This window comes from Pituophis catenifer, unplaced genomic scaffold (assembly GCF_029215685.1).
Source record: "Pituophis catenifer annectens isolate HBS135680 unplaced genomic scaffold, rPitCat1.0.hap2 SCAF_2, whole genome shotgun sequence".
In the NCBI taxonomy this organism is placed as follows: domain Eukaryota; kingdom Metazoa; phylum Chordata; class Lepidosauria; order Squamata; family Colubridae; genus Pituophis; species Pituophis catenifer.
In genome coordinates, this window is record NW_027256882.1 from 65410017 (window position 1) to 65433644 (window position 23628).

The 23628-nt window shown below is 39.6% G+C and overlaps 1 protein-coding gene across 2 annotated transcripts in view; it reads right to left on the bottom strand.

Moving 5' to 3' along the window:
- SRGAP3 (SLIT-ROBO Rho GTPase activating protein 3) overlaps positions 1-23374 on the bottom strand; it is a 223151-nt gene extending 199777 nt beyond the window's left edge. For both annotated transcript variants that reach the window (XM_070933588.1, XM_070933587.1), the window contains exon 1: positions 23308-23374. In XM_070933588.1, the coding sequence (XP_070789689.1) occupies positions 23308-23374 (67 nt within the window). The remainder of the gene's footprint in view (positions 1-23307) is intronic.
- Between the last annotated feature and the right edge of the window lie 254 nt (positions 23375-23628).

Sequence of the window (23628 nt, forward strand, 5' to 3'; positions counted from 1 at the left end):
ATTGCCTTTTGTTTTTTCTAAATATGTCTTCTCTCTTTTCATCATCCAACCATGACTTCTGCTTCTCCTTCCTCTCAACCCATTCACTCTTCTTTCATCTTCTGGTTTTTGCAATTCAATCATCATTCATTGTCTTTATATGTTTAAACCACCTCAGCCCTTTTACTTCATTCACTCACTTTTGTATTAAATCTACATTGATTTAGTACTACTTAGTATTGCGGGTATGGTTTTCTCTTTGGTAGTTTTTACATTTCTCCAGACATACCTAATCCTCTCTTCCATAAAATGAAGTAGGCAGAAGGCTGTTCATATACAGAGACATTTTTGCTCTTTTTCCCAAGCATTCATTCCTTGCAACAGACCACACATGCAATAGACTTTACCTTTGTAACAATACTTGTACATCTTAGAATTGCTCCAATTATTTTCTCATGTTTATTAATTACTCTACCAAATACACAAATTTATCCCCTTCCTCTATAGTTTTTTTCAATTTATGCATAATTTACAATTATTCGCTCTATTTTTCTTGTTCGGCACGACTGCCTTGACCTTTAATTTATTAATTTTCAAATCAATACTCCTTGTTCCATCATACAATATATCTTACATGCTGTAAATCATTTGGGCCCTCAGCTGACTATGAAAATTAGATTTCACGCTATCAAAAGTAAACAATTTGATTCTGCATCTGGTCATTAGTAAAGCAGCAGAAAGAAACTGTATCTCCTGCTCAAGGGAGAAATATTTTTAGCTCTTTACATAGCCTTCCTTTCAATGTCCCTGTTTGACATATCACTGTTATTCTCACACATTTCGCTAAATATTCCTTCCAACATTGCCTCACTTCAGTTTTAACAATCACTTCATCACTTTCTAGCTCCATTTCCTCTTCTGCAGGTTTCTTGTGTAGTCCTTTTAATATACTTCCACAATTTTTAGTTCCAAAAACTGAATGAGGCCTTTTGCCTCAATTAAACATTCCTTGTCTGCAATATCTTGTTCTCTCTATAAATAAATAACTCATTTTCTGGAGCAATCATATTCTGTTATATATGGTCCCTCACCCACAGTCTCTTTCACATCATTGTTCCAGCAAGCATCCCTTTTCATACTTCCAAAAAGCATGGTTCTATGGTTTTTCTGTGACACTCTTAATTCATAATTATTTCACTTATTTCAAGCAGATTTGATATCCTCTTTTCTTAAGCTCATTTTCCACTGATTGTGTTAGAAAATTAATTTAAGCTTCTGTGGTAATTCTGCTCTCACTTTTGTTTTTCACTTTTATATTTCTTCAATGTTTATTTAGTTCAAAAATCCATTCCACTAATGGATTCCACTAATCATGTATCCCAATTCAGAACCTCTCATTTATCTTTCATGTCCTATCTTTCAGTCAACGATGTAATCAATCATGCTTCTTTATTCATTCCTGTTCCATAATATGCATGAATAACTATTCACAGCTGTTGGTGAGTGGCAACCTTAAACACTAAACATTGGATAAATGAATAAAATATTCTCAATTTATATTTCATAAGCAACCTTTCTATTCATAACTAAACCCATAACTTCATTTTCCTGCATGGATTCATTAAATGTATCAGATCAAATCTCTTTCATTCAGAACTACTTCCTCTTTCCCTGTTCTTTTTGTTATCACTCATTTTATATGTTAACTCGTAATCTTATATTGTCTACCGGTGTACATTCCCTAGTCACAATCTTCTTTAAACCATGATTTTCATTAAATGAGCCCACAGAATTGATCTCCCCTGCCAATCATGGATTAATGCCCCATGTCAAACAAAGCAGTTACTTAAAGCTTTTTACTAATATAAAGTTTGTATAGACTAATTATCACCTTAAGATGTACTTATGCCCATATTCAATATTCCCTAATTGTGATGACAGTGCTAGTTAGTTTGGTACAGTTTGTCCAAGATGTTCAAAAACATCCTAGATCTAGTTTAACCCTGTGCATATTTATGCTTTTCTATGGAAGCTAGAATGTTTCTCTAGAGGCCACCTGACAATCCCAAGTACTGTTCCTACCTCCTTCCAACTAGGAAGTAGTTGAAATATACTGACATATACTCATGGAGAAAATTACTTTAAAGTTGTATGCAAATATTCCTCTAATCCTTAATTTCAAGCATCTCTGATTGTCTTTCCCTAGAGACCAGATAAATTTCCAGGATTCTACAAGGGTACCATAGACAATTCTCACTCACTCTTTCCAAGCAGTAACATAATAATAGCGCTATGTGCTCTTTAATAAAGAAGTACTTTATAGGGTTTAAGTTGGCATATTCAAGGCCAGGTTCGCATAATCAGAACCAACATATGTGGGTATAATGGTGGCTATTATTTTCATTGGCGACCCATTTTTTTCATGAAATAGGACACAAATAAAATATGAACTATTATGGTTGCCTTTACATTCCATACTAAAATACATAGGCACTGCCCAATCACAGTTTCATTAAAATTCAGAAATGTGCCGTTATTGTTGAGCAGTGATTATAGATAATAAAAAGCATTACATACAGTATGTTATTTTTACGATACTGAATAGCAACAGTTTTCTGATTGGATTAGAGTTGTTTAAAAGTGCAATAATAAAATACACTACTAAAGAACATAAAAAGAAAACTTGAATCTTAAAACTGGACATCATTATTCCGTTTAAATATAGGGACTTAAATATAATCCAGAAAATTGCTCAAAACAAATCAGAAACTCTCTTTGCCGAGAAACGGCCGCCCTTCATGGATGTCTACGATTACGATTGCTGCCAAAAATGTCAGCAGAGCTGAAATCTCATTGAATGGCTAAGCAAAGAGAAAAAATGCAACAAACTTTTTCTTCACAAAACAAGTACCCAAAATAGTTTCTAAAACACTGTCCCTATTTAAACCTGTTATACCACTGTTATGAAATGGTGAGAGATTTGTTTTTAACAGGAAAACAGGAAAAGTAATCTACTTGGTGACCTCACCAAGTTAGAAAATACAGTCCTCTTGGTCTACAGGAAGTCATCACAGGTGCAGTATCTAGCTGCATACCCTTGGTTGGTACTTGAACAGGCACCAACAGTAAATTCCTGAGCTGTCCATCACACAGAAGAGTTGAAAAGAAACAAAGTGACTTTTTGTACTTTTTCTTTAAAAAAATGTTCATAAAGTCAACAACCGGGGTGTAGACCAGGGGTGTGTCAAACTCAATTTCATTGAGAGCCGCATCAGGGTTGTGTTTGACCTCGGGGGCTGGGGTGGATGTGGCCAGGGTAGGTGTGCCCAGCTAAATGTCACTCATGTCAGAGGTGCCTGTGGTGGTCCAAGAGCTCTGCCAGCGAAAACAGGCTCCCAAGCTCTGTTTTCAGCTGCCACAGCCTCCAGCAACCCTCTGCCAGCATGCGGCCCTCCCAAGCTCTGTTTTCGCTGGCAGAGGGTTGCAGGAGATTGTGGCAGCCGAAAACGAAGCTCGGAAGCCTGTTTTCACTGGCGGAAACACTGCAGGCTGGTCCTTTGCTGTTTCCAGGGCAGCCCCGCAGGCCAGATCTAAGTACCCCCGCGGGCCGGATCCAGCCCCTGGGCCTTGACTTTGACACCCCTGATCTAGATACTCCAGTATCACCAACCAGAATGTGAACAAGTTCAGCTTCCATTTATGGTCAGCTGTTTGACAAACAAAATTTAAAACAAAAGAGTTTCCCAGTCTTGAAGAGTTTAAGGATGGTCTTAATATTTCTGTCCTATACTGTATTCTGAGATGAAATGTCTTATAAATTAAAGAATGCTGAACATAGCTTTAACATCATTCCAAGAGGCATCATTTCTTGAAATCTCTCGATGGGAGAGAAATTTTCCAAGTCAAGCAATATTTAGCTATTTCTTCAGCATACATGTCTTATATTCAACTTATTTCCAGAGACTCTGAGTGATATATAAGAAAGTAAGTTAAAAAAAAAACAAGAAACTAAATATTGTAACTTTAACAGTGACAACGTTGATGTGTTGTTATTTGAAGTGAGCTATATCCTTGAGTACCTTTCTGAAAACCCCTGTTTTCACAAGTCAAAAACATAATAAGAAGAGTGAAGAATGTGTTTTGGTTATTTGGAAGCAGACTGGGGGCAGGAGGTGGGATGGGGAGGGGACTTGACTGAGAGGATGCATTCTGGTATTCTCTTTGATGAGAGAGCAAGTCCTCTCTACCAGATTTCACTGGATGGATAAATTTAACTTGTAGAAAGCGATCTCAGATACCTCCAGGCCTTAGACCAGCTAGGGCTTTAAAAGTGTTAAACAGTAGTCAGAATTGCACCTGGAGGCTAACTGACAATCAATGCAGCTCCAGCCAACTGAAGGGGAAAAACTAACTTGAAAAAAGATGTCTAAATTGTTTTCAGCTCAGAAGAGCTCTTTCAAATATTCTGATCTTGAAGCAAAATGTTCCAGTAATTTGTTCTGAGGTCGGAAACAAACACGCTGTTTTGTTCCAGCCCTGGAACCAAGCATGGACATTTTTATAATCCCAGTCATATAAAGCAAATTTGAAACAAAGTTTCAATCTCAAAACAGGCCATTTTTTCTGACCTGGAAACAAAATGAAACAGAGGTCTTCAAATACACAAAAAAGTCAGAATAAAACAAGTTTTGTTACAGCAGAACACAGCAAATAAAAATGTTCTCACAGGTTGCTCTGTTCCAAGTTGAAAAATGAAGAATGACTCCCATTTCATGCATACCTCTAGAAAATCAGAGTTGAGCAGCTATAATAAATGTAAATAATAAATAAGAGTTATTTTAGTTATCTGAGCTGTTCACCCTTATTATGCCATTTGTGACCTATATGAACCAGGGGTGGGTTCTACTTACCTTTATTACCGGTTCTCAACAGGATCGTGCGTGCATGCGCAGATCGCTTCTGATGACATCAGGGTCAGTGGGCGGAGCCTCCTGCCGGTTTTACTACCAGTTCTATAGAACCGGTCTGAACTGGGAGCAACCCACCACTGATATGAACTAGATACAATATGCATCATACTTTCTAATGATAGAAGATCTGGGTTTTGTTTCTGTCTGCAACACCGTTCATGAATGACTTCTCTACAAAAAAGTAGCCACCATTTTTCAAAAAAACACTATGTATATTATTCCTATGAAGAATGCCAACATGATTTATTTTATTTCATTGACCAGCTAACCATCTCCCAAATTTACAATGCCAATCTCACATCTATTTATTATGTGCACAACCATACCATAAGATAGAGGTTCTTCACTGTAATTCTATATTATATTTAAAGCAGCTGCTTTAAAGACAAGATCAAAGTTGTCAGTACTTAATCCTTCACAATTTGGATATTCTTCAAAGCAACAGACACTATTTCAACTTGACTTGCAAAGCATTTTAATCATAGGAGCCAGCAAAATACTTTGTATAGTGCACTAAGCTTCAATTTTCAAGTTCTGTTCATTAGTTTTTTCCTGGATATAACAAAAGCAGTAGGATTTTAAAATTCTTTGATTGAAACTTTATTTACAAGGTTTAAAAAAAGATTATTTAGCATATAAGCAAAGCAAAAAGGTAATTACTCAATACATTTTGATAACAGGGAAATACCTAAATCAAGTTCTTTGCTCTTACTGTGTGGTGCAATGATCCCTTAAAGCAGTGATTCTCAACCTTTTCTTTACCACAGACCCTCTTTAAATACCTTTTGTGGCGACGGACCCCCAAGACTTAACTCAAAATTTAAATCATAACATTTCTTCAAGGCTTTGCAGACCTCCTGTGACAACATCACAGCTCTCCAGGGATCCACGGACTACAAGTTGAGAACCACTGCCTTAAAAGATTGTTGCAATTTAATTATTACTAATTTTATACCTGAAAGATTTCTACTGTGATTTTCTCAGGCTCTATATCCTCCAAATATGCACATATATACAAGGCATTAACAGGATTTGTATCTTTCCCTGTAAGTGCTTCTAATTCTAAGCTATCTAAAGACTAATCCTTCATTACAGGAAGGTTTGACTTAAATAAACCATGGACACAATCAAAAAAACCAAAGGAAAAAATACTAGCAGTTTGAACTAACCTCTCTTTATTTTAGGTATCAAAATCAGAGATCTTTTTTTTAAACCTCATTCTTAAATAAATTTGCAACGAACAAGTTCAGTTAAGAAAACATTTAGCAAGACATGTGAATAATTGTTCCACTATTTTTAAGAATGCAAACACTTTTTTTTAGAAGTAGGCCTCTTCTAGAACAGAGGTGCCATATTTCACTACCAACATTTCTCTACTGAAAATTGTTATATTTCAGATTCAGGTAATCAAATTTACCATCCAACTCTGTAACCAATACATACTATGTAACTGTTCTTTCTTTCCCCCGTCTTCAAAGTCTCTAAAAACAGGCAATCATAGAACTCCATCAAATTTTCAGGACATATACAGTGGCTTCATCCCATGTGTTTACCCATCATTCCTTACTCATCTTCTCAGCAGAAAATTCTCTACCAGAATGAGAGTTTCTACCCTTGCAATCAAGAGTTCATCTGTGTAGCATATGTAAATAAAAAATCACAACTATTCACCTTCTCTTTGGCCTTTTGCTTCTCTTAAACCAGGAGTGTCAAACTTGCGGCTGGCAGGCCAGATGCGTCACACACTGGCCACGCCCGCCCTCATTTTAGCGAAGGAGAAAAAAGTACGATACATTACATGATGACAATGTGACGCCGCGAGTTTGACATCCCTGTCTTAAACCATGCACATGTAATGGGTAGAATCCACTCACTAGATCACTAAAGTCCCATTCGCACAAAATCTTTCTTCAATGATATTCAGTTCAGAACATATTTATCACACACACACACACACACACACACACACACACACCCCTCAAGCCTTCTTAGAAAAAAGATCTAATCGTTGAAGAAGCTAAGAAATAAACCCAAAGTAACAATGTTATTGTTGTAACATTGTATTGTAATAACAATGTTATTGGTAATCATGTTATTAATACTAGGCTGCAGGACAGACCTGGGCATTTTATGGCCTGTGGGCCATATTTGGCAGGGCAACAACAGCGGCCCTCGACAACAGTCCCAGATCCTCATGTGGTCCCTTGGAAAAATTCACAGCCCAACCCTGCTGTAGAACAAGAAATACAGGAGGCTGGGATCAAAAGGGAATCTAGTTCTGTTTGGATTGTGAGATAAACAATACCCCAATGAAACAGGAGCAGGATGAACAACTGGTTTTCTAGATGAAAGTAAACAAAGTATTTTTGTTTTTGACCATTTTGCAGTATGTGACCACATCCTTCCACTAAGGAACAACAACTAAGAACAGAGTAAAATCCAGAATTGTTTTATTTTATTTTTTTTAAGTAATGCACTAAAGTTTAAATAGCATGCTGAAAAGCAGCAATTATATCTGTACTCAGGAAAGGAGGGAAGTGGTTTAGGAAAAAGTTGGCCTTACTCAAAACAGAGAACACATTTTGTCCCCTTACAATTAAAGGTACAGGAAAAGATAGGGAAACATCTTTCATATTGAGAAGATACCAATGCTCCTCTTCCCAGAAGTCCACCTCCTTCTCAACAGAAAAAGCAAGGAGAAGTCTTAGAAAGAGATCAGGTTGAAAAATCTTCAGATCTTTTTATCTTCAAGTGAATGCAACAAATCATAAAGACTGATTTCCAAACCACAATAGCTAAGTTCATGCAACACATTTATCTAAAACCAAATGAAGCACATCTGTTACCATATTGTAAGACTCCTTATTTTGACACTTTTGGCACCTAACACAGAAAGGTATATGGAATGGAATGGAATGGTATATGGCCATGATGGCGAACCTATGGCATGCGTGCCACAGGTGGTACGCGGAGCCATATCGGTGGGCACACGAGCTTTGCCCTAGTTTAACTCTGGCGCACATGCGTGCACCAGCCAGCTGATTTTCGGGCTTTCCAGGTCCACCGGAAATCAGCAAATGGAATGTTTCCAGCCTCCAGAGGCCCTCCGGGAGGGTGGGGAAGGCCCGCCTGTCACTCTCCCCTGGCTCCAGAGCCTTTCTAGGAGCCTGGGGGAGCAAAAAATGGGCCTACCAGACCCACCGTGCCATCATGTGCCAAAAGTGGGGGAAATGCAGGGGGGTCATGTGCACATTGAATTATGGGTGTGGGCACGCATGCATGCGACTCCCCCCCCCACGCTCCCCACGCTTTTGGCACGCAACGGGAAATTTGCCATCACTGGCATATGGAATGGGTCATTTGCAGCAATGAAAAATCTGAAATCCTTTAACTTCATCCACTTAATATGTTTGCCACCAAAGCCTTCAGCCTCTTCAGAATGGTGTGCAAGCCCTAGCTACAGAGTGCCCATCCCTTTTTTAATCCATAACATAGTTCTTCCACCCTAATAATGTTCTTGAGCTTAGATAAATTACTTTATTGTTGAATTGTTAAATGAATAAACATGCACTAATGCCATACAGTTTGCTCCTAGAGTTCAGTCTTGCATATAAACAAACACATTTTCAGTTGGTTTTCTGCAGTGCCAGCTGTGATAGCCAATGCCTTCCAACTGCTGAGTGAAAAAAAAAAGCCAATTTCTAGACCATTTTAATTTCTATCTAGTCATCCGCTAACCCAAAGATTGATACAAAGGGAGCATTTCCAAAAACCTGCTGACTTAGTTGAACTCCCCTGACACACAAAAGTTGTTGTGTATGTTAGTTTAAGAGGAAACACCTATGATAGATTTGTTTCCATTAGAGGAAGCAATTAATCTTTATTACAGATGGTAAAAAATTGCACCCTGGCTCACAGCCTCCTAGATGGTGCTGCTTATTTGTTTTTAATACCAAGCTTCCTTCATTTATTTGTCATATGTTCTTATATAGGCTATATTGTGTTTAAATCAAAATCCTGAAAACCTAGGTATGGATGACACACATATCAACAGAGGGAAAACTGTCATTTAATAATAGCACTTTTAGCAAATGTACCTCAAGATTCAGGATTATAGCTTCCTGCTCATATGTAAATTATAGAAAAGGACAAAGACTGTGCTATTCAGCTCCAGTGCCAGCTGCTACTTTTATTACTTAAACTATAGGTGTAGACCTATGTAAATAGAATATTAGCCAATCATGATGTCACAGATGTCTGGAAAGCTTCACTATGATAAAAAGTCTATAATAAAAGAACAATTAAACCACAAACATAAAGAAAAAACCACACACAAACTGCAGTATCTTTTTAAAACTATGTGTATTCTTTAAAGGCAATGTAATTAACCCTTCCTCTCAAATAATTTTGAAGACAAAATAATTTCATAAAGCAGCATAAGATTTCCTACAGGCATGTGAGATACAATCTAACAAGCAAAACAAAATATTCCGTCAGGAAGTCACCCTTTAGAAGAAGATCCTACATTTTTTAAATTGGATTTTATTATGCTTAATTAAAAAAATGTTTAATGCCAACGAAGCCTTAAAACTGATAAGCATAGCCATAAAAAGGAAAAAGAACGAACAGACCTCCTAGAAATAATGTTATAAACAAACTTTGATCATGTTGTTGCTCCTCTTCTTCTTCCTTGTCCCTTTGCTGGAAAAAAGACTAATTCAAATATTGACAAACAAAACATATAAAGAGTTCATTGTAAATGAGGTGCTTTCTCCTTAGAAGGTTATATAATGATTCTTTCAATCGACTCCCCTACTCAAAGAATCTGCAATTCTTGATACATAGAATCAGATAAAATATCCTGAGCTTAAACAGTCTCTAGAGAAAGGGGAGCAAATCCTGACCAAGAAAAGAACATCTGAGAATTGACCCATACATAAAATACACTTGTCTTATTTCTTATATCACTCCATTCCTTCACCCTTTATTCAGCCAGGGCTTGCTTCCCACAACTCAATAGTTTCTTCTCTTTCTTGATTTCTATTACAGTTGGTGAATCCATGCAGAATTACCAAAAAGGAGAGAACTGAATAAGCTGAACAATAGGGAAAAAACCAAAGAAAAGAGATTTCCCCTCCCTACCCACCCCCACAGACAGTCTCTCTTCCCTGTCCCATAATCATTGATCGGTCAACTGTTGAGATCTGGGAAAAATTAACCTGTAGGTATCAGGATTGGTGAAGTGGAGTGGGGCACAGAAAGATGTAGCATCTCTACTCCTACTCTTAAAGATGAAGCCCTGGCCTTAAATTGGAAAATGCTTAACATTTACTTATGTATCATGTGAGTAGCTATGTATTTATTGAGTAATGAATGGTACTCAGAAAGTAATTGGCAACCAATAATATGCAGTGCCCTGCACAAGGATGATTCATGCATGGCAAATTGAAATGTTTTGTCTGGTCTTTCTGACAATTAGGCAATCCCATTAGAATGCATCAAGGCTACCTGTAATTTGCTTGTAGCTAAATGGGTAGACAGGATTGCACCTTAAACAAAAGTTGAGTGGAATAATAGTCCATTCTTGTTTGTTGAAGAAAGAAGAAAAGGTGTGGGGAGAGGAGAAGGCAACTATAGTCTTGATCCAAGGAAGAATTAAATCTCTCAGGCAGACCAGCACTTTCATTCTTTCATGACTAGATAGATTAATCCTCCTCCAGCCCATTACCCATGTCACCTGCAAGACTCGCAGAGCAAGACACTCCACATACTGTAATGACTGATGAGTTGCATGTGAAGATTGATGTTCAAGGCTAATAACTACATGCTATTGGAAAGAGCCTTACTGTTTCTTCGCTCAAAATGCATGGGATTACTTAGACACAAACCAGCCCTCTTCTCTAACCGTCTGCCTTCCAAATTTCTTGGTTTATTATTGCAAAACATTCCAAATACATTCCAAATACACAGGTCATTGTGGCCCTGATACATCTGAAAAGCAGCAGATGGGAAAGATTGCACAAATCGGTGCTCCTGCCCTCCATTCAACAGCAGTTCCTGGACTACAATATCCTGATTATGACAAAAGCAGGAAAATCTGATTCTGAATTGTTCTGAATTATTACCATCCTGAATTTATTCTCAGTGCATATTCTGGGAAAGACTCAACCCATCCATCAATTTGCTTTAACGTTTCTTCATCACCGATACACTAGCTGAGTTACCATACAGAGTTTATAGATCAACTATCTGAAAAGAGATTCCAGCTCTCGGTTTTATTGGCTCAGATTTTATCAGCTTTATACCAATATCCCACTTCTTTTTCAAATGTTTCATAACATGATTCTGTCTCAGTTACTCTCCTGCCATTTCAGTTTGGTACATATGAAGTACGTCTATGCCTTTTAAACTCTTAAAATGAGCTGACTATTTCTTCCCTATAGTTACCAGTTGTACTAAAGCAACTTTCTTCAGCCTAATGCCCTGCAGATGTGCTACGCTACATTATGGGGTGCGGATTCTTTATGTCTAAGGGGACCAGGTTAGGGAAAGGCCATGAAATTCAATGGCTGATTTGGGCCTGGTCCCTCTCAGATGTAGCTTAACTCACAGACCAGTTGTTCTAAAGCTAAAATGGGGAGCGAAACATTTCTGAACAAGCTATGTAGAAAAAAGAAAGAAAAAAAAAGGAATAACTAAATATGTTTAGGCACTTTAACATTAACAGTATTGGCTCATATAATATAAACATACTTTCACTTGTACCCTTGCAACAGAATCAAATGCACTTCTTCACAGTCCAGCATTTATATTATTATTTACATCACATTTCAAGGTATCAGTACAAAACTACTGAACAGCTACTGGATTATTATTTTTAAAATACAAACTCCTGCCAACCCACAATTGTTTGAACTGTAGATTATTAGGTTATATCCCGCTTATTATTTATATAATTTTTTTAAGGTTAAACAACCCTTTTGCTTATCAAAAACTGTTAACTTCCTCTTAAACGGATGGGTAAAAGAATATCCCCACACCATTCTAAAGGCGTTAAATTAACAATTTAAAACTTATAAATCAGAGCAATGCAATACAAAAAGATTAACTTGCTCCCAATCACATTGTTCCCCATCCCATCTATTAATACTGAGCCAGCTTGCAGCAGCAACTCAGTTCTGCAACCCATGACAAGATTTGCTCATTAAAAAAATACGCTGCGATTCATGCCCCAGACACTCAGAAAATCTCATGCTAGTATAATCCTCTGCCCAAGATCCTGGAAAGCCAGGACTCAGATATACAGTACAAGGGTGAGATAAATGGATTACTGATGTGTTTAGGAGTACAGCATAGGCGGTTTGCCGTAACCACAATTTCTAAGTGATGATAAGCAAGCATGTCTTATCTAGGTGCCAGACATGGCTTCTGCTTCATTCAACGATCATCTCAAAGATTTTGGAAATGAAAGTCATTTGCAAATGCAGCTACAAAGCACGAGCTATGTTCAAACAATAAGATATGTGCCGTGTTGAGCCCTAGTTCAATATTTAAGACAGCTGAGTGGGTTCACAGTGGCATATTAAAACTATAACCTTAATTTACAAATTACAATGCCTGGGTTAGATATTAAGCTAAAATCAAGCAAATCACCCTATGTGTTAGCAACCATGGCAAATCAGACTTTCAAATGGATCAGAAGTATTTGATTTTTCTCTACTGAAAGCTGATTTTTAATTTTGCTAAACAAATGCAGTCAAAGTACAATACATGCTGATTTTGTTTTGTCAATCAAGCTGTCATCAGCCTTAATGATGCAAAGAGTATATTTTAATACCTTTCGCTTTATCTTCTATGTACATCATGTAATTACCTGGAAGTATTAGAATTAGAATTGCACATGGGAAGGAACATATAATTTTTGGAAATCAAGTTACACTTCTAGAGACCAGAGCCAACCAAGCGAATTACGATAATAATGGACTAGTTAGGTAGCAAACTCATTTCTCCAATTCACCTCCTGCTCCCTCACTCATTTTCATATGTACCTAGGCCCGTGATGGTGAACCTATGGCATATATGCCAGAACTGGCACGCAGAGCCCTGTCTATGGGCATGCACGCTATCGCCAGCTGCTCTTCCGGGTTCTGTCATGCACATGCGTGCCGGACAGGTGGTCCGGCGCACATGTGTGAGGCAGACAGCTACTCTCTTCTGGGTTTCCAGTGTGCATATGCATGCCAGCCAGCTGGTCTTCGCACAAAGACCAGGTGGCTGGTGCACATGCATGCACTGGAACCCAGAAGAGAGCAGCTGTCCAGTGCGCATGCGTGCAATGGAACCCAAAAGTGCAGCTGGCCACACCGTGCATGTACACCAGCCAGGTGCTCTCTTCCAGGTTCCGGCACTCTGGCACACACGTGCTCCAGTTTCAGCAATCAGTGCCGAAAAGGTTAACCATTACTGACCTAGGGTGTGCAATGAACCAGATTTTAAAAGGAAACAGTGATATATATATATATATATATATATATAACCTATTGCCACATCCTTAAACCAATGCTTCTTTTCTTGGGATCATGCAGCAACAGCAGCCAAAATAAAATATTGGAATCCTTATTATATAAATATACAAAATTCACTGCTTATCCTCTTAAATGGACATGTAAAATCAAAATTATCCCTACAATAAAAGGGTTAGATTAACAATTTCTCTAAGACTCATAAACCAGAGCAATGAATTATGCAGTACAAAAAGACTGATTTGCTCTCAATTACATTGTTCCCATCTCATCTATTAATATTGAGACAACTTGCAGCCACTCAGTTGCACAACCTATGACTAAATCTCAAGTCAGTTCAGGCCTCATATAAATTAAAAATTAGCTTATCCAGTTCACGTTCAGTACTATACTTTTGGTTTATCAATGTTTTATTTATGTTGGAAAAAGACTTCCCTAAAATCCCTCCGAAAGGATGTTCCACACCTGTTCCTTTTTGCATTTAGGATCTCATCTGGGCCTCTTTATGCTTGGGATCTAATTCTGCATAGCAGTATTTTTCAGGACAGGCAGTCCTTGACTTATAGCCATTCATTCAGTGACCATTCAAAGTTATGACAACGGTGAACGAAGAGATTTATGATCAATGCCAGAAGTTAAGGCCATTGCAGCATTCCTGTGGTCATGTGATCAAAACTCGGATGATAGGTAGTACTTATGATTGCAGAGGCCCTGAAATTCCCTCCGCCCACTCATCTCTACCCGCATCTATGACCTTTTGGTCCCTGCCGGCCTGCACTCAACCACATCAGCTCGCCTTTGCAATTTCTTGCCGTCCACTGCTGAGGAGGCATGCCCGGCCATAATGAGCTGACTTCACACAGAAAAAAACAAAAACAAAATGGGTGGGGGGAGCCCAAAGCAGTTTGAAGAGGACAGAGTACACCAAATCACCTCTTTCTGCCATGGGTTAAATTTTAACTGATTTTAAATTGGGTTTGTTTTAAATATATTTATATTTATATTTAATTATTTTAAACTGTTTTTAAATTTTGTATGTTTTGTTTTTATTCTGGCTGTTCACCGCCCTGAGTCCTATTGGAGAAGGGCGGTATACAAATTGAAAAAATAAAAATAAAAAATAAATGTTTCTGGACTTTATGGGTCTGGCTTTGCACTGCAAAAAAGGGGAGGTAGCCTAAAGCAACCCTTCTTTCCCTTTCTTAGACCACAAAACCAGCCCCAGCTCTACCAAAGAACTCTTTGTAAAGCAGTGTTTTGTTGCTTAGCAACCAAAATTCCGGTCCCAATTGTGGTTGTAAGTTGAGGATTATCTGTATAGCAACTAATGGTTATTATACACCATTATTTAGCTTCACGTATGTTTCCAGCACAAACAGGTCAGAAAGCTGATGATTATCATCATATTTGTCACAGTCTTGTTAAATGTCTCCAAGACCATAAACTAGACTGCTGTGTTGGCTCTTATCCATTCTACAGGGCATGTTCTAAAGCCCTCTGATTTTGACTGTGAGATCATAAAATACCTCTGTTTCATGGCAATAGAAACAATATGCGTAGTGGTGCTTAAAAGTTTGTGAACCCTTTTGAATTTTCACTATTTCTGCATAAATTTGACCTGAAGCTGTCTATCTGGATCCGCTCCAGTCCGGGTTCAGACCTGGGTACAGCACGGAAACGGCATTGGTCGCATTGGTGGATGATCTCTGGAGGGCCCGGGATAGGGGTTATTCCTCTATCCTGGTCCTATTAGACCTCTCAGCAGCTTTTGATACCATCGACCATGGTATCATGTTGCGCCGGCTGGAGGGACTGGGAGTGGGGGGGCACCGTTTTGCGGTGGTTCTCCTCCTATCTCTCCGACCGGTCGCAATCCATGTTGACAGGGAGGCAGCGGTCGACCCCAAGGCGCCTTGTTTGTGGGGTGCCTCAAGGGTCGGTCCTCTCGCCCCTCCTGTTCAACATTTATGTGAAGCCGCTGGGTGAGATCATCCGTGGTTTTGGGGTGGAGTTCCATCAGTACGCTGATGATACTCAGCTGTACATTTCCACCCCAGACCATCCCAATGATGCCTTGGAAGTGATGTCCCAGTGCCTGGAGGCCGTGCGGGTCTAGATGGGGAGAAACAGGCTTCGACTCAACCCTTCCAAGACCGAGTGGCTGTGGCTGCCGGCGTCCCGGTATAGCCAGCTGACGCCATCGCTGGTTATTGGGGGTGAATCATTGGCCCCCACGGAGAGGGCCCGCAACTTGGGTGTCCTCCTGGATGCACGGCTGTCTTCAGAAGGGCATATGACGGCCGTGGCCAGGGGGGGTTTTGTCAGGTTCGCCTGATACGCCAGTTGCGTCCCTTTCTGGACCGGGACTCCCTACACACGGTCACTCAAGCACTCGTCACCTCTCGTCTGGACTATTGTAACGCTCTCTACATGGGGCTCCCCTTGGGGTACACCCGGAGGCTCCAACTGGTGCAGAATGCGGCCGCGCGGGGGATTATGGGAGCGACGGGGCGCTCCCATGTGACTCCTCTCCTGCGCGAGCTGCATTGGCTTCCAGTGGACTTCCGGGTGTGCTTCAAGGTGTTGGTGATCACCTTTAAAGCACTCCATTGCTTAGGGCCAGGGTACTTACAGGACCGCCTTCTGCCACCAATAGCCTCCCACCGGCCGGTCTGCTCCCACAGAGTGGGCCTCCTCAGAGTGCCGTCGGCCAGACAATGCCGGCTGGCGACCCCCAGGAGGAGAGCCTTCTCTGTGGTGGCACCTACCCTATGGAACAATCTACCCCCAGAGATACGAGTGATCTCTGACCTCCGGACTTTTCGTCGGGCCCTAAAAACTTATTTTTTTCAGTTAGCCGGTCTGTCTTGATTTTAGGATTAGTTTTAAAATTTTAATATTGATTTTAAATTGACAAGTTTTAAATTACGGGCCAAATTTATAAATTATTTTAACTCTATTTTTAACTGTAATGTTATGTATAGATGTTTTTATTTTGGCTGTTCACCGTCCTGAGTCTGAAAGGAGAAGGGCGGTATAAAATTTGAATAATAAATAAATAAATAAATAAATAAATAAATAAATAAATAAAGCAGGTTAAACCAAAACACTAAATGGGAACAAATGAATCATTTAACCTACCACAAAGTCTGGACCAATTGTAATTTCCATTCAGCATATACAGGAATTTGAAACCGATTATTAGTTTTGATTTCAATTTCCATCCCACCTGAAGCAAGGTATAAGAAGGAATGCCTATTCTATGCATTTGTGAAAGCCACAGAATGTATGACTCTCACTTCTTCCTTTGGGTTTATAATCTTCAATTTTCCTTTGCTTTACAGACTTCAAAAGGTCAGGAATGCAAGGATTGGTCATAAAATCAGTTTTTCATCACTATTGTAACTGCAAATTTTGCTAAATAAGGCAATCCCTAAACTATCAGTATTTGTTATGTAATGTTATTATACATCACAATAAGACTTAATATCTTAGGTATTATGTGAGTACACCCACGATTAAAACAAATCACTTAGTAGCACAAATATGAACCCGGCGTAAGAGAAGGGCAGGCAGAGCTGGGTCAGTGTGGAGTTAAGTGCATCATCAGCTTAGTGTCACTATGTTGCCACAAGCAATCCAAGTCCAGCCCACCAGTAGTGGGTTTCACTTACCTTCACTACCAGTTCGCTATTGGGAGCACGCACATGTGCAGTGTCCATGATGACATCTGAGCGGTGGGCAGAGCCTCCCGCCACCACCGCTACCAGTTCAACTGAACCAGGGCGAACCGGTAGCAACCCACCACTGCAGCCCACCCTCCCTGAATTCTGTTGATTCTTATCTAACGTCAATCTAGTGCTGACTGTTAGTTGAGTAAAGTCTTGTGTATAGGCTTGGGTAGTAAATCTTCTCAACTTAATGTATAATCCTGATCCTTTGGGTCTGACACCCAGAAACTCTGGATGCCATTTTGGCGCCAAATAGAACTGATCTTCCTGGTTTTAGAAGGTTGACTGTATTCTCACATGATTTGAACCCTGTTGACTTCAGCTTCCAATCCCTACCTCCAATTTGAACTAAACAATCTTCTGAAAAGAACTATAATTGATTGTACAAATTTATTTGTATTAGATTATCACTTGTTTATAAGTTTGGGTGAATCCACACTAAAACATCTGATTATGTGTATGCCAGGAGATAAATGAATAAGAGCAAAATATGCCCTTTCAAGAAAACAATTAAAGCTTCCCTGCACAAATGTTCCTGTATTTTACACTGGAATTATCAGCTACACTGTAATTTGGGGGCAAAGGTTTGTAACTCCACAGGCTAGAAACATTACGTAACTATTACTTTAATTGTTCCCACTCCTGATATTTAGTTTCACCTTTTAAAGAAAAAAAAAGTATGAGCTTGTGAGCACTAAAAACTAATTAAATTTTTGACTATCTCAAAGTCATAGGAAAGCATTTGGTCATCTCATTTAATCTATTGTGTAGCAAGGTGGGACTCTTCCTACGTTCTTTTCTCTGATGATCAAGCCACGGGGGACTCCAGCCTATATTGGCTGATTCCTAAACAGCATCTCTTTCCCTTGTCCCCCAAGGTCACCCAAGCATTCCATCACAAATATTTGTTTTTATATTAAGCATGAACTAAGCCTTGTCTTAATTACAGAGTTCTCTCTGCCATTATTTTTATTATAATTGATATTATTATAGAGCCACTTGATTGTAGGATGGGTGGATATATAAATATGTAGGAATGAGTAAGTATTATCTTTCACAACAATGCAAAGACCCAGCTGCCCATTCTTTAGCTCAGAGTTCCCAAAGGTTTCTGGCTTTGTAGAGGGGTGGGGTGGAGAAGAGGGAGGAGAAGAGGGAATGGTTTCACGTGAGTGGCCGGCAAGCACAGGTTGGGGACCCCTGCTTTAGCTGATGTTGATTTTCATATGCATCAAGTTCATCCATTGGACACCATTTGTCTGAAATGGTATAGGATCTCCTGCTTAAGCAGGGCTTTGGACTAGAAGACCTCCAAGCTACCTTTCAGCCTTGTTATTCTGTATCCCTAGAATGTCATAATGTATGCTGTAGTATGTGTGTAGATCCAAACAATGTGGCCTTTTGCAACTGACATGTAAATTTTCTCAATGCGCAGATTAATAGTGCTGTCCAATATTTTTTGATATGGGACCCGGTGTCCCAATAACTACTGAGACCATCACAGCCGGTTTGTTTATTTAATTTCTATAGCCACCTAACTCAACCTGGCCATTTTTACAATCCACAGTGGATCTAGACCTCTTAACCCTTATTAGAGGGAATGATTGTATTACATCATTCTAAAAACTTACTATCCAAATTGCCATTTTCCATGGCATAAAGAAAGTTTCTAGGTTCTTCCTTCTGAAATCTGTAAGTAGAGTTGGTGGGGAGAAGGCAAAAGTATTCACAGATTTCCTGTTAATCAGATGTAGTCACTTTTTTGGAGTATCAGCATCTTAACTCTTGATCATCTAGTGTATTATTGGGTTAAGGACCTTTATATGCTTTTATAGTTCTCTTCCCTGTTGTAAATAGCAAGAGGAAAGTTGCTGGAGAGAAGTTACATGTTGAGTGGTCAATATGAATGAATGTTACACAACAGTCTAGATATTATATTGAAGTTGTAAATCATGTATCTTAACTGCCCACAACTTGTTGCATAATTTAAGGTCTTCACATTTTTAATGAGTTGTAAATAGCAATAGCACTTAGACTTATATACCACTTCACAGTGCTTTACAACTCTAAGTGGTTTACAGAGTCAGCAATATTGCCCCCCAACAATCTGGGTCCTCATTTTACTAACCTCAGAAGGATAGAAGACTAAGTCAACCTTCAACTAATGAACTTTGTTTTTACAGTTTCAATAAAACTGTATAGTCTACCACAAAACTGTAATAAATAAGCTGGTCAAAAATAAATAACCAGGTATAATTTTAAAAAAACTATGGGTAGGTCAAGCAGTTGGAAGTCCTGACTAGGATTTAGTCTTTACTCTTTACACATACAACATTTCTTGGACATAAAACTGGTTTCTTTGCAATGAAATGGTGAACAAAAACTCACTGAGTGGGGTTCACACATCTCTCTAATGCTGTTTGTTTAGCTTGGTTTGGAACTACATAAGAGCCAAGCTATTGTGTGAAAACACTGTTACAGTTCTGAAATGATAAGTGCTTAATGCAAATTAAGGCCCTTATCTGGAGACAGCCAAGGATAGCTACAAGCCAATTTGTTTCTCATTCTTTCTTGTCAACTGAGAAAGCAACACAAATACAATGAACCAACAGCTGCTGTCTATCCATTTGTCTGGAGAACAAATGGAGAGAAGTTACATGTTGAGTGGTCAATATGAATGAAGGATATTTACACATACACAACAGTCTAGATATTATATTGAAGATGTAAATCATGTATCTTAACTGCCCACAACTTGTTGCATAATTTAAGGTCTTCACATTTTTAATGAGTTTTCCCTTTGGGCTAATGCTAACCCATAATTTACTTATATTGTATACTTTAATTGTATACTATCAATTCTAGATTGATTCAATCAAGATTGAGGGCAAAAGAAGAGGACGACAGAGAACGAGGTGGCTGGATGGAGTCACTGAAACAGTAGGCGTGAGCTTAAATGGGCTCCAGAGGATGGTAGAGGCCTGGAGGAATGTTGTCCAATGGGTCACAATGGGTCAGACATGACTTCACAACTAACAACAACAACCAATTCTATAATGCATCAATAAACAGTAAAAAAAAAATCCACAACAAACATAACTAATAACTTTTAAAATAAGTTCTTGATATATATTCAACATCTATTAGATGTTGAATATATCTTGGTTATATATCTTTGGTTAATCTTCTAGAAATCATGCAGTTTGCTTGACTTTGATTAAATGCAGACTGAAGCCAACTAGTATGGCTTATAAACCATTTACAGCCACTGTATAAATCCCACCTTGCTTTTATCTGCTCTTCCAACAAGATATCACTACTATAGATCACAGACAAGAGGAGGATGAATCAATTTTTGAAAGAAGCATAATTATCTTTCATAATAAGATTGTGGCTCAATTGTCTCAATAACTCCAATTTAAATATTTTTCTTTTTAAATTCAGCTCACATTTCACACATCATGAACAACTATCAACTTCAGTAACAACAATAAAGGAAAATGAGGTCTGCTAAAATTGCTTGGAAAGAAGGGTACGTTCATACCCATATTGTCCTGCTAAAAACATTTTAGGATTATTACTTACTGCAAGAAAAAAAAAGTACTTTTTGGAATTCTTTCCTCTCTGACAAATATCAATAAGGAAAGAGGCTACATTAGGCTGCTCAATCGTAAAGCACTGTGATATAAAAATTGCCCAAATTATGCACAATCAGATGATATGTGATGCGGAACAATCTGTTACGGCATCCATTCACTAAAAATGCAGAACACAAAACAGAGGCTAACAGTCCTTTCCCCCAATCTGGCACTTACTTTACTAATCCAAGTTGTGACCTGATTCATTGAAAGCACCTAAAATATGCTCAGGAAAACTTAATACTGATACCAGCTGAGCCTAAATTCTACAGTTTTATTCAATGGTTGAATAATGTCAGGTGGAATTTCAGGTTGTGTTCTGCTAATACACTATAAATTGGATATATCTCTCTTCTCAGAATTAAATTTACAACTACAAGTAAAATAGACCACAGAGGAGAGGAATATATAAACACATTTGTGGAAAGCACATTGCAAGCCACTGAGTAACTTGCCTGTAAAGCAACCACTAAGACCTGTTTTGGCGAGAGCAGATTAAGAAATTTCCTGAAGGAACTACAGGATATCTAGGAATAATTATGAATGATAGTATGTGGTTATTAGCTTTTGAAAATATAATCAGTCATATCTCACACCTCTGCTTAAATCAAGAGGCACAACAGTAGATCCAGAATTATCTTCTGGTGTTTCAGGGAATTAATGTAGAACTACATTCATTAGAGTCAGAAATCTATATCAAAAACCTAGTTTGTAATCAGAAGAATTGGGATTCTAATTCCAATAATTCCCTATCAATGTGGCTGAATATTTCAGTAATGAATTACTGAATTCATACTCCAGAGCATCCCAGCTTGGAGAAAGATACTCTAGTACAAAGATAAGCATTGCTTCAAAAGAGCTGAAGTTCAGAAGTGACTTAGACCTTGAGATTTAGCATCAAATCTTCCAGGAGGCATGTATAAGGTTCATGTACCATCCTGAGTTTGCCGAGTGAGTGGTGAACTATAAACAGGTAGCTTGCCCAGTAGACTTTATCAGGATCTTACATGCATATCAAGGCCTTAAATCCTGAACGTTTATGAAAATATTCTGATGGAAGTATGCACCCAGTTCTGCAAGTTATAATTTAGCACACTAAGTAATATTCCTACATTAAGCATCAACCACAGGACTCTGAAACAATGTTGAGATCACTTTGCAAACCAACTCACTCCCATCTCCATCTGGAAATCTCTTTTGCATAAGCACTGCTCATTCCAAACAGCCTAATAATTGTGCATGCAAAACTAAACCCTCTCTGTTCTTTCAAAATTACTCCAGCAAAAAAAAAATAATCTGTGAATTAGGAAAGCAGCACTTGTACTGCACTAGTTCTACAGCAAACACTCAAGGGCAAGGTGTAGATTCAGCACCATGCTTACATTTAAGCTACTAATGGGTCTCAACTATGGAGTTGAGGGAGTGAATACTGGAAAAGTATTTTTTTAAATGTTATCTTAAAGCAAAACCAAAAAAAAAAACCAAAGCCAAACCAAGAAAGCAGCTTATCTTGTGGGTTTTCTACTGTGTCAAGAGTATTGCATAACATGGAAAAGGGAAAATGCGGCTACCTATATTATAGACAACCTATTTAAGTCAAGCTTTAGTCCAAGAAGGTATTGGGGTGCTGAAATCAGAATGCCGCCAGATAGACTAGTTTCCCCAACATACAGCCTTCTCTTTATGCCCTGTAGCAGAGAATACTCCCTTCAAAATCTCACACGGGAGCAGTACTTCCATTCCCAGTGTTGTATGACTTTCAGAGCCTGTAGCAAAGATCAAAAATCGGGGAGGGAAAGGCCACAGATTTTGAAGACGGAAATCTTAAAATGCTGACAGTTCCCAGTCTCTCTTCGGCACCCGGGCTTTCATCGCAAGCCACCGCTTTTTCCTGCAAGCAGCCTCCCATAGGGGAAGATACAAGCCTCACACGCCTACGTCTCCGGCAGAGGCTCGATGCAAAGCGAGCCTCCAGGCGTATCTATGGTGTACGCACCACAGATGGCTGCCCCCCCCCTCCCCACCACCACCACCACGCCTGCCCTGAAACGGGGCTTCCATCAAAAGGACGGCACCAGCCTTCTCCCCCCCCCCCCCAAGCCAGGAAAAAGAAGGCGAGAGAGCGCGAGCCTTGGCCGTCGAGAAGAGCTCATGACCCGAGAGCCCCCCCCCTCCCCGAGCCACCATTCACACAACTGCAATGCAGCTTTTACTACCCTGCCCTCCCGCTCCTCACACCTTCCCCGCGACACACCGCCCGACCTCTGGGCTTCGGCAAGTCCCGTTCAGCGGACAACCCCAGCCCCCCCCCCGCCCACTCTCTTCTCCTCCCCTCCCCTCCGTCCCCGGTGCCTTCTCACTGCGAGAACCGAGGCAGAATAAGATACAGGACAATGAAGGGACCAGAGGAGGAGGAGGAAAAGGGGAGAAAGCTTGGGGGGAGGGGGAGGGGGAAAGTCAGACTCACCTTTCACTTGAGTTTCATATTCCGCGATAATCTCTTTGTCTTTCTTGAACTTTGCTTGAGATGACATCTTTGGGGGACAGCGCTGCTCTTGCTCAGTCCGCGCGGGCGAGCCGGGGTTTTCGTTTCCTCCTCCTTCGGCGCCCTCGCCCGCTGCTCTTGCCTCCGATTCCCCCCAAGCGCACTCCCGCCGCTCGCCCTCCTTTTTTTTTTCCCCTCCTCCTCCTTCTTCTCCTCCTCCCTCCCCTCCCCTCCCCGAGCCCGATCTACTCCGGAGGAGCGAGAGAGCGAGCGAGAGAGACGCTCAGCAAAGAGAAGAAGGGC